The 12164-nt window shown below is 48.5% G+C and overlaps 1 protein-coding gene across 3 annotated transcripts in view; it reads right to left on the reverse strand.

The window, feature by feature from the left end:
* Positions 1-932: 932 nt before the first annotated feature.
* TMEM45B (transmembrane protein 45B) overlaps positions 933-12164 on the reverse strand; it is a 30701-nt gene continuing 19469 nt past the window's right edge. For 2 of the 3 annotated variants that reach the window (XM_027093010.1, XM_027093011.1), the window contains exons 2-6: positions 6929-7125; positions 4549-4755; positions 3547-3731; positions 2906-3051; positions 933-1819 (exon numbers count right to left, since the gene is read on the reverse strand). In XM_027093010.1, coding sequence (XP_026948811.1) covers positions 1708-1819; positions 2906-3051; positions 3547-3731; positions 4549-4755; positions 6929-7109 — 831 coding nt within the window. In that variant the 5' untranslated portion in view covers positions 7110-7125 and the 3' untranslated portion in view covers positions 933-1707. Of the gene's footprint in view, positions 1820-2905; positions 3052-3546; positions 3732-4548; positions 4756-6928; positions 11263-12164 lie in introns of those variants that run through there. The other variant, XM_027093009.1, reaches the window with a different exon arrangement.

A 12164-nucleotide genomic window follows, 5' to 3' on the forward strand; every position in this document is an offset into this window, starting at 1 on the left:
GCGACTGTGTTCCCTCTTCCCATCTCCAGTCCCTGAGGCAAGAACACGTTTTACATTAATGGCCAACAGTAGAACTTGCTGGATAGAACATGCTTCATTCAGGACTTGCTAAATGAACATTTGGGTTCCTACTCAGCAGGCAGGCCAAAGTGGGTCCTGAAAGGGGGCTCCCGGGTTCTCTTCTCAAAATTCAGTGTCTTCAAGTAGCTCATGCTTAATCCCTAAGATGTGGCTTCGACCCTGAGATGCTGGCTGACCGTGGGAGGTTGCCCTTCGTGTAAGTACAGCATTCCTTCCAAAGAGCATACGTGCGTCACACAGCCGATCCCTGCCGTGTTGGTGTGAAGTAGCGAAGGGCATAGCGGGAGAGAAGCTGGCCTCTGAGTCCTACTTGAAGGCTGGCTTTAGGACTTCGTGGTTGTGTGGCCTTAGGCTGATCCGGTTCTCTGAAGAGCCCTGATGTTCTTGCAGTACAGGTGGTTGTGAGAGTCAAACGAGATAGAAAGCAGTTTAAGGTCTGGGAAATACTGTACAAATGAATGGCACTGTGGGTCCCTATGACCTTTCAGATTTGTCCTAACCCACTTCTACCAGTTTACAGAGCTTGATGAGCCGTCCGCGTTCTTTCGTACTCTCACTGTCTTTGTGCCTGGATTCTCTGTTCCTGGAATGTGCTTTTCTGTAGGGCACCCCCCAAACACACACCTTCTCCTCCCCTCCTTCGTTTCCCATGGTATCTGTACTTACCCCTTAGGGCACCAGTCACCGTGCACATAACTGCTTATATCTCTCCCTTTAGACTGTGAATTCTTTGCTGGACACATATTTCGTTAATCCTTACAACCATTTCAGTGCTGGTGCAAAGCAGATGATTAATAAATATTTGTTGAACGAAACGTAAAGAAAAAAAAAGAACAGGTCCAGAACCAAGATTCGCGTATCAAGACTTTATGTCACTAGTGCAAGATTCACGTCCTTTGCAGGATTCTTATCTTTTGCTTTCAGCTATGTTGAAATTCAAGGCCTTCCATAACCTGACATTTTTCTCTCCACCTCATTATAGAGGTTTCCTGTCAGCACCCTCTTACTAGGGTACTTTTGAGAAGTCAGAATATCTGGGCTCCAGCTCTCAGCTGGACCACTCACTAGCTTCCTGATTTAACCAAAAAAATCACCTTTGGCCCAACTTCATCACTTATCAACAGTGAGTGGTATTGCAGTACTCCGGAACGTTATGATTAGTTAGGAGATGCTTAGCAAGTCATGTTTAAAAATACCAAAGCTCGTGAATTATTTTACTTTAAAAAATACGGATTAGAATTATATCTCTAAAATAAAGGCTCTGTCATTCACCTTCTGATAAGAAAGTACCTGCCTTCTTGAGGGCAAAAGGGCTAAATTATCAAAAGCAGTAAATTCTGCTGGATTCACATTCTGAATTCACCCATGAGGTCACTTCCTGTTCTGAAACTTTCAGAGTCTGAGTTCTCTTCACACTGAGACACAAATAAAGGCTGGCTTCGTTTTTCTCTACAAAGTATACCACAGCAGCAGAGACTTCAGTTGGTTAAATGAGCAGATGCAAATATACAGACCCTTGAGAGTGGATCACAATGGGGGTTTCAGTGAAGGAAGGGAGCTGCCCCACTGACCACCAGCTGTGCCCCCAGAGGACACTCCGTCCTCCGTTGGTGACCGATGGCCGCCCTAGTCCTCATCAGAGCCGCTCAGGAGGATCTTCTGGTAGGTGTGATCTGACTTCAGCTTGTGAATCCCAATGATTTCTCTGTCTCCAGGCCTCTTTACCCGTGTCAGGAAGCTGTAATGGGGAGACAATAATTGCAGATGGAGTGAGCCCAGGTTGCCTTATTCCCTCACCCGAGGATGCGAAGGCGTCCGCTGGCCCTCAGAGCATGTTTTTTATGTCTCTGTCAAATACTGTGGTGACTCATCTGCGTCTCCGATTTCTTAGACAGCGCTCTTTGGTGGTGAAAGGACTCACAGTCACTTAAAGGTCAGTGATGTAACTGAGACTCAACTTAGTTCCCCTGCCCCACAGTTTGTTGATTCACTGACCGGGCAGGAGAACTCAGAGAAACCATGGCCTGCTTTCCCTTCTGTTTGGTCTGTGTGGAACTCTCTCTGGGTGAACTCTTTCTCTTTGGGTAGGGAAATCAGGAACTAGGAAAGAACAGAGGTGGCTCTGACGACACAGAACTAGCAGGACTGGGTGTGCAGTGGTTAAAGAGCTGGGCTCTGCCGTTTACCCCTTGGGTGAGCTTGATCCAGTTAGTCTTTGGAAGCCTTGGTTTCCCCGTCTATCAACATCACGTGCATCCTTTATAAAGTGAGCATTAAGTGGGGTAATTTACACACTTTAAGTGCTGACCACAGTGCTGGGACACAGTCAGTGCCTAGGAATTACTAGCTACTCTGGTAACCTCGGAAGAGCGAGCGCTGTTGTGAGCGCTTGCTGCTGTGGTGTCTTACCTGACCGTCACATGTCCCTGGGAAGTAGGGCAAAACCAGGAATAAGGTGTTGGGCTCTGAATGAACCAGGGACACAGCAGGGACTGCGGTTCAGTACTGATGCCTAATGCAGAGTTTTTCCTTTCAAACTACGGACTTAAAATCCATCAGAACTGCGTTCGAAACCTGGGTCTGTGAGGTCGCCGTGACCAGACAGACGGTCCTTTAACTTCTCAGACTTCATCACCCTCACGTGCAGGCACAGAGTGCCTTGCACAGAGCTTGGCATATAGTTGGCCCTCATTAAGTGGTAGACATTAGCACTGCTTAGTTATGAAGGGTGGGGCGTGGAGGTAAAAAGGATGCAATGTAATACATTTCGGGGATGGGGCAGGTTAGGACATACTTGGCAAAAGTCATCTTCTTTTGGACATACCAGTAAACCAGCGAGTAGCTGATGGCCACAATGCAGAGGGCGGCCAAGTAGTGCCAGCAGAAGCACATGGTGATGAACATGATGTTGGCGTCATCTTTCTGGTCCCATTCGGGTGCTCCAAAAAGCGGGAACAGCACGAACCCGATCTGGTGGATTATACAGAGAAGCCAGCCTTGTTACTGGGTGGGCCTGAGAAGCCCCCTAGCCTCCTGTGGCTGCCAGAGTGTCTGTAGTTGCCCAGACAACTCCCATGCCTCTGTTAGCATCGAACAGCCTCTGCACAGGAAATTGCTCTGTTAGCTCTGGTTTTAGTGTAGCCTTACTTAAAATTTCAGGGCCCACATTTCAGATGAACAGTTTTAAGCAAGTAGAGGCTGTAAGTGGTGTCAGTAGCTCTGCTGGGAAGGGCAGGCAGGTAAATAAATCCTCAGCCTGCTCGCTACCTGTGCTCTGTTGATGACGCTTGTTTATGTGTCAGCAGGATATCGATGGCTAAAGTCACGTAGGTCAGGGGTGGGCGTGGGCAGAGAAGTGGCTTCTGACCCCCTTCGAGTGGTGTGTCAGTGCTGCATCTCCTGGATGCGCTCGGCGGGCCTGCTTCGTCCTTGCACCAGGTGAGGAGCATGGTTTTGAATAATTACCTGCCAGAACCAGGTGCCCTGAAGGATAACGAGGCTGGTACGGAAGAGTTCCAGCACGATGTTGTCCCGGAGGATCACTTCCAAGGTGAGGCTGACAGCCCCCGCGAACACGGCACACAGCAGGAGGGAGTGGATGTGCTGGTCCAGCGGTGGCCGGTGGTGGACATGGTGGTACAAGAGGAAGCCTGTGTGGAGCAGGGGATGCTGTCGGGCCCACCCCCGCCCCAGGGGATCCGTTCCCAGCTTCAGCCTGACTAGGAAGTGTCTGTCTGGCACTTAGGAAGTCAGTTTATGTGACAATCTAGGGCAACAAACCGATGCAGGTTATTGTGTGTGTGTGTGTGTGTATGTGTGTGTATGTGTTTGTGTGTAAGCGGGTATAAGCAGCAGAGGATGAATCTTAACATCTCTTTACCGAATTTGTGGTAGGTAGGGTTCAGTCCAGGGTGGGAAGGTGAGATGTTGCTGATTTGTGACCAGTTGTGTGTTTGTACTTGACATTCAGTTTTACCCTCATTCAACCTCTTTTCAGTTCTTCCTGAGGTTCAGAAATCAATGAGGGGTTGGATTACAACATGCTTTCTCTCATCCAGTTAAGATGAGTTGCGTTGGGAGATGTGTCCTAGCCACTGGGTGGGAGTCCGGACAGTGACGGCGCAAGGTTGGGGTAGAGCACGGAGAACCTCTCCCCTAACCAGAGGGTCACCCCCTTGCGTGATGGCACCCCGCCAGTACTTCGTGCGGAGGGCGGGGCGGGGCGGGCACTGGGCGGGCAGGGGGAGTTGGTGCTCTGCCAGCCAGAGCTCTGGCTAAAAGCCTCGTGCTTTCCTGTGCTGCTTTATGGAACATGCCACCCGTACCGTCCAGAGCACAGGATCACGTCCTGTGTAGGATTCTGAAGCGCAGAGACTAGGGTTCTCTGGGGAAGATGATTACATTTGCAATATTTCTGATCTGCTGTGCTCCCGTCCCTCTAAGTCTCCGTCCACACCACCCAGTCACCTTCATTGGAAACTGCCACAGCCATGACCAGTCTGTCCAGCCCCAAGGGGATGTGGGTGATGAGGTAGGTCAGCATGTCCACGAGTCCCGAGACCCCAAAGAACAGGTACATGGTGCTGTGCTGCCAGTTCATGAGCTTTACCCAGTGGTCCTCGTGGGACAGGTGGAGGTGGGGCCCGTCCGGAACAAACTGCTCTGCCAGCATGCCTGCAGGGAAACGGGAGTGGAGGTTAGGGAGGGAAGAACAGCTCCAAGACAAATAGACGGCGAAGTGACCCCGAGTCATGGCGAAGGTGGCCCACGGCTCTGTGGACCTACTCTGCTGCCTCAGATGCAGCTGTTTCAGGATAAAATGTGTATTTGCTGAGGAACCTGTGCAGACATGTTGCCTTTGTTGCCGTTCCTTTGGGGGAGGGGGGAGAAACGGCGATAGGAACGCAGCCACACAGGTCCCCAGGACATTGTCCAGCAGTTGAGATGACAGCAAGGCATTGCCTCTTAAGCGAGAGTGTGGCTGATGCATTCTCTGGGGGTCCCCTCTGCCAAGCGAGCCGTGAGATAAACCTGGAAAGGAACAATTAGGTGGAAAATGATAGAATGCCAGCGAGACACACTGCAGGTGAAGATAGTCGTGGCAAGCCCAGCGACTCCCGGGTGTGTGCTTTTCCTGCGCCCAGGGCGAGCTCGGAACTGAGGGTCCCTCCCATGGCGCTTGGCCTCTGTCCCAGACGCTGGGAGAACAAGGCCAAGACCACACCTTGGTGATCCTGGCCACCCTGTAGCTCAGGAGACGGGGCCGGCACACAGGTGAAGCAGTACCACAGGGCAGCTCTCACTTCTTGGGAGCAAAAGATTCGCCTTTTGCCTGGTGCCCAGAATGTTCTCAGAGCCTAGAATAAGTCCTCCATGACAACGTTCTGGACCGTTTCCCAAACATTTCTTTCTCAGCCCAGATCCCCACCTCCTCTTTTTTTATTATTATTATTTATTTACTTATTTGGCTGCACCGGGTCTTCGCTGCGGCACGTGGGGTCTTTGTTGCCACGTGCGGGCTCTTGGCTGCGGCATGTGGGATCTAGTTCCCCGACCAGGGGTCAGATGCAGACCCCGTGCATTGGAAGTGCAGAGCCTTAACCACTGGACCACCAGGGAAGTCCCCAGCCCCTTTCTGAGTTCACGTACAAAGGATGAAGGTGCTGGTGGAAGCAACCCAGGAAAAGGACGTCCCAGTGACAGGCGAGCAGAAGGCCTCCGAGAGCAGGGACTGTGTCTGTTCCCCCCACCCCACCCCCGCGGCACCCAGACAGCGAGTTCCTGGCACGTGGCAGAGGCCCCAAGAGACCGTTCTTGGGTGAGTATTATTTTCACGTAGCAAGGAGGCTAAATATCATTTTTCTAGCTTTTCTAAGGCCAAGTTGATGCTGTCCTTTACCGTTTAAGCCACATGGGCCCTATCACTTCGCAGCTTCAGAGAGATGACAAAGCCTTTCCGATGCCTGGGTGACTGGTGAAGGGGACATTCAGCTAGACTGTGACCTTTGCTCACTCCACGGGGAGGTACTGCCCTTGCTTCCGTTCCTTGGAGAAACTGTAGGCCAAAGGGGACAGGTGGCAGAATGTAGCTGCAGGGTGAGCTCCCTCCTCACTCACGTGATGGGCTGGTCCTGACAAGGAATTCTGTCTGCTCTTGACACCGCGTGTTGTTCCTCGAGGGCCACCAGTGGGCTGGATGGCTGTCAGGTGACCACGGGAGTGGGTGGGTTTGTTGGAATGGGGCGCAGTGAAGGAAGGTTCCCCTCAGGCAGCTGTCTGTTGGCTTTTCTCTGCCTCTCTGACTAGCCTTCCAGCAGGAATCCCCATCTCTAAGCACTTGAGATTTGGGGATGGAGGGTACGAGTTGGGTGTTAACCACTCGTGAGATTCTAGTGGAGGGAGAGAGCTGGGGGGAAAAAAGATGACTTTTCTAAAACTAAGCTCCGTTTAGTACCTTCTCATAACTCACGTACATGAGCTTAACTCTAATTTGTTCTTATTTTCTCTTTTTCTGTTTTGTCTTTTTCATAAAGTATGTCTTCTATTTCTACAATTTATGCCTGTGTTCCTACAAATTATACCTGTATCCTTCTAGGGCAAAGAATGCTGCAGTCTATGTGGTAGTTTTTCATAGTGTGAAACTTAGAACTGTGATGTAAGGTGCTATTAAACTGTCAGTGTTACTAAGCTTGGTACACAATAGATGCTATGGTGAAATATGTAGTGCCCCAAATTCTTATGTTATCCCTGCCAGTGGAGACATCCATTTTCCACAGGGTCCAGGAAGTGGGTGACGGGTTCTGGGTATGACAAGGAGATCCCTGGGCCAAATGACCCCCTTCCTTACCGATGACTGAAAATAAAGTTCTGATGGCGGCCTCAGTGACCTCCAGACGCTGATAGTGGTGAGTCAGTCGGCTGCTCTTCCCCTTTTGGTGAAAGTACTTCAGTGGGTACTTCACTGACCACCACAGTCCAACTATCAAGAAGAAGCTCCCTGGGAGAGCGTGGCCCTTGAAATTTGCCATCGGGGTCCCAGGATACCTAAACAATAAAGGGACAGCTGTTAGGTGGCTGAATGGGGAAGACATAAATGGATAATTTGGCAGGAAACACGATCCATGACTGGGGATTCCGAGCTGTAAGCCATATTGAGCAGGAGCCCCTTATTCTCAGAGAATAAGCCTGTGTTACGTCATTGAAGTCTTGTCCGCTCAGTGAGTTACAAGCCCAGGAGAATACCACTGGCCCTGAGGCTTTAGAAACGTGGGTAAAAATAGGAGGGAGGAGAAGGAGGATGGGTAAATACTTCCTGATCTTAGAGTAGAAAAGCCTTTCTAAACATAGAGGTAAAGGAGGGAACTAGAAAAGAGAAAGTCATCTGCATAAGCATTTTACATATAAAACACATTAAAAGGCACACCATTTGGGAAAACGTTTGCAATAGCTGTGATAAATGGATATTCCACTACAGAGCCTTTACAAGTTAATAAGAAAAAGACCGTAGAAGAATGGGCAGAAGACACAAACCACATAATTCACAAAATAACACAAATTGATAATAAATCTCACTGTAAAGATAATGCAAATGAAAAAATATTTTTCACCTAATTTGAAAAATTGAGGGCTTTCATGCAGCCCTCTAAGTATAAATGAATACGGTCTTTCAAATTTGGTAAAATGACAGGCTGTTCAGCCAGAGATGTGTGGAGAACTTGTATCAGCCCTTCCATGACTCATTTCTAGGGTTTTCCCTGTTAAATTCCTGGTTGGTCTGCTGCTCACCCCAGCTGTGCATTTCCCCTGCTCATTCCCGTGTGTTCATTTCCATGCTTAGCTTGTGAAGCCAAGCGTTTCTGACCCCCATCGCTGCCCTGAGCTGTGTCTGTTTCCTGGCAGCTGAGCAACTTGTTTTCATGGCCAGTACCAGCATATTTAAAAGTCATTGAGTGAGGGGGGACTCTTGTTATGGTGTGGCCACAGAACCCACAGCCTTCCACTGTTGAGCTGAGCTACTCCGTAATACTGCCGCCTCAGCATCCTTTTGTGCGGCCCGTGGCCTGGAGGGGCCTTGAACTGACACCGGCCCCTCCTCTGAGCATGCTCCTGAAACAGCTGCAGAGTCACAGTGGTAAACAGTCTCTTCCACGTCCCAGGGCCTTCCCCCTGGTGTACTCCTTGGATGAGCCCCCCTGCAAAACTTACGAGAACCCTGGTCTTTTTGGTTTGAATGGTGCAGTCTGGTTTCCCTGGGCACCCTGAAGCACTCCATCTGTGGACCTTAATAAGGGCGTATGTCCCAGTCTGGCCTCCCTCTGCCTGCACCCTGCCTTGACCTCCCACCCTGTACTCCTCCAGGGCTGTGAGTAGTCAGCTTCTCTATTTCGGTTCTCTTGTGGGCTTTTGTCGGACTGAGGCTCACGATGCGGCATCCAACATTCCAGGACCCTTATTTAACGAGTAATTTAACAGTCACCACAGCTCAGTTTGTTGTCTACCTTTGGTCAATTTCCAGTTCCCTGCAATTGTTGGTTTTGATAATTTTGTCTAGTGCTGTGTTTATATTTTTGCGGGGGGTGGGGTGGGTGTTTTGCAGAAAGGAACTGCCTGTCTCTTTATGCTGCCATAACTGGAAGGCCTTCTCATTCTTTTTTAATCCTCTACTGAAAAACATTAAAAAAAAAAAAAAGCTCCACTTTTCATTTAATGTTTAACACAGGTCCCTTTCCAGGTCAAGCCTGTTAACACTCCTTTGTTTTCCTAGTCAGAAGTGCAGAAAAACCAGCCTTACAAATCCTCCCTGCCCTTCCCTATTTTTCTGAGAGGCAGAACCCCAAATGGAGGCACAGTCCTTGTCCGCTTGTGTGGCATCCGTACCAATTTGTCAAGCCTCACCCTTGCCTTTTACCTGGTTTAAAATTCACGCCAGTGGATCGTAGGGCCTGCAGCGTGTCTGAAGAAACTCCTTTTAACTTTCTGGAAGGCTGAGGACGTTGATTTGATGGGGAAGAGGAGCAGGGGAGGTAGATTTCTTCCATTAACAAATTAAGAGGTTATTAGATTAGCTACATTATAGAACGTCTAGAGAGATAGGACGGGTCCAGTTTTAAAAAGGGAAAAAGAGAGTAACTTCAAACAGAACAATAAAAATTTAGACTTCCAATAATTTGGAAAATACCATTCAGATAAAGTCCCTGAGAAGTCTAGCTTAAAAAATAATTAAAAATATTAAATAAGGAAGCAAACATTTAAGGGGTGAGTGCCCTTGAATACACAGAATGGTGTGGCCATTGCACAGTAAAATACGTCGATCTACAGAAAAGCCACAGATAGGAAAACATAAGAAAGTGCTTCCACAAAGACAAATTCCCTTATTTTTAATATGTTTACTCTCTTTTAATATTACATGAGATGGAATGGGAGTATGAAGGGAGGATTAAATGTTTTGAGGGGTAGCAGCTTTGAGTTAAAGCTGGAAACCGAGAAGGCTAGAGGTTTAGGCAACTTTTCATTTCACGTCTGGGGAGATCACTGGAGAAGGAACATTGTCTGAGTAAGGTTTCACCAGCTTTCCTTGTACTCCTAGTTTTTAACCATTTTCCACAGTCTGCATTCCCTTTTTTTCATTTAAAGTAATTGAAATGGAAGACAAGGTAGAAGGTGTCAGAGAAAAAGGAGGTGAGAATGGGGAAGAGTGGGGAGCACGGAAAGAGGAGGGAGGGAGAATTGTAGGAGTTGGGGGTGATGGTGCAGAGGAGAGGAGAAACCGTGGTCGGTGCCATTTGCCTGTAGTTAAAAGTAAAACGATGTGGTGCCTTTTCTTTTTTAATAAATCCAACATTTCCCCCTATTTTAGATGGGGAAAGTAGGAACTGTGAAGGAAAGGGTGTATGTAGATGAGTGACAGGATCAGAAAAAGGAGCAAGAAAAGAGAATTTTGTTCCTCATGTGCTTCGTCTTTGCAACCTCCAAAATTAGCAGGATCGAGGGCTTGGCATTCATGGCAGGGGAAGAGTTAAAGCCAATTTCCTCAAATTCGTGAGGACAGGATACAGATACATAGACTGCCAACTACACAGCCTGGATCTCTGCTTAGTTCCAGTTGACTTACGTTATCTTCACCGTGGAATGTTACGTAACCAGTAACAAGAATGAATTAGCACTATACCTGCTGTTCTGGGAGGTTTTGCACGAGTTACTGTTGGGGGAGACATGAAAGGCGGAAAAGACTGCTTATAATGCGACCCTGTTTTGTGCAGCAGTGAACGTTCCACATATCTGTATACACATGTACAGGTGTATGATTTGCATGAACGGGGAAAGCAGTGTGGAAGATAATTCGAGGGTATTTCGTGTTCATTGAGCATTTCTGGCTCTGTCTTCTAGGCATGTGGTATGGTTGCACTTTCTGGCCCCCTTGCGGTTGGGTGGGGTCTTGTGAGTTGTGAGCGTAGGTGACGTGTTACTTCTGGGCTGACGTGTAATTGCCAGTTCAAGACCCTCAGAACAGTCACCTCTCCCTCGTCACTATCAGTATTCATGATGGTAGCTCCTCCGTCAGCCTAGATCCCGGAGTGAGGAGACACGGAGCAGAGCCCCAAATCAGCCGCGATGAACACATGGCATGAGAAGTAAACGGGAAAGCATCACTGAGCTCTGTGGACCGTTATTATCCAGCAGAACCTAGCCTGTTCTGAATCATACAGCTGTATACTAGGCTAACGTTGACAGGTGGGACACTCAGGCTTTTGTAGTTTTTTTTTAAAAAAATATTGAAAATCTTTATTAAATCCAGGGAAGAAGTAGTTGTGGTGCCATAAGAATGGCAGAAATTGTACCAAAAAGGTGCCAAAGACAATTGTGGTAAATTCTCTCTGAGCTGCCCTGACTTGTCACCTCCTTTCCTACCTGATATCACATAGATGCATTTTCTCTCCTGAAATGGTTCTTCCAGCCCCACCTTACTGTCCTGCCTAAAAAGACAACCTAATTCGAATTCAGGCACCCAGGGGTCTGTTACATTGCAGGGCAAACCTGGAGGTCCATTTCTCGAGTCCAGTAGTTCTCTGTGGGGGACCGTTTGTCTGAAGATTGATTGATTGATTGATTGATGGCTGCGTTGGGTCTTCGCTGCTGTGAGCGGGCTTTCTCTAGTTGCGGCGAGCGGGGGCCACTCTCCGTGGCAGTGCGCAGGCTTCTCCTTGCGGTGGCTTCTCTTGTTGCATAGCACGGACTCTAGGCACGCGGGCTCAGTAGTTGTGGCACACGGGCTTAGCTGCTCCGCGGCATGTGGGATCTTCCCGGGCCAGGGCTCGAACCCGTGTCCCCTGCGTTGGCAGGCGGACTCTTAACCACTGCGCCACCTGGGGGGCCCTGCTGACGTTTTTGACGGTTACCGAGCGGCTGGTGGTGGTGTTACTGGCATCTGGTGGGCGGAGACCAGCCACTAGACGTGACATCTTACAGCGCACAGGACAGTCCCCCACAGCAACAGATGTGCAGTCCTGAGCTCCTAGTGATGGGGTTGTGAGGCCCTGCTGTATTCGAGGTCAGCTTCCTATTCTCCTTTTTTCTGGAAGGAAATAGAAATTAGGCTGCCTGCCTTTCTTTGTTATTTATGCCAGGGTGTTCTTCTCCCTTCAGAACTTTATGGAGTATAAGCCCACTTCCCTAACAGTTTTTTTCTTGGCTGTCCATATCCTTTTGTTTTTCGTTTTTGTTTTTTTAAATAACAGCTTTATTGAGATATAATTCACATACCATACAATTTACCTAAAGTGTAAAATTCAGTGACTTTTGAGTATATTCACTGAGTTGTGCAACCATCACCACAGTCAATTTTATAATATTTTCATCACCCCCAAAAGAAACCTTTCACCCATCAGTCACTCCGTTTCCCCCAATCCTCCCTCCTGTCCCCCACAGCCCGAGGCAGCCACTAATCTACTTTATAGAGTTGCCTATTCTGGACATTTCATATAAATTGAATCATACAGTGTGTGGTCTTTTGTGCTGGCCTCTTTCACTTAGCATGTTTTCAAGGTTCATCCCTGTTTTCCAAAGTGGCTGCATCACTTTACAAT

This window comes from Aethalodelphis obliquidens, unplaced genomic scaffold, assembly GCF_003676395.1.
Source record: "Aethalodelphis obliquidens isolate GAN/ISIS:26980383/991018 unplaced genomic scaffold, ASM367639v1 scaffold82, whole genome shotgun sequence".
Taxonomy (NCBI): Eukaryota; Metazoa; Chordata; class Mammalia; order Artiodactyla; family Delphinidae; genus Aethalodelphis; species Aethalodelphis obliquidens.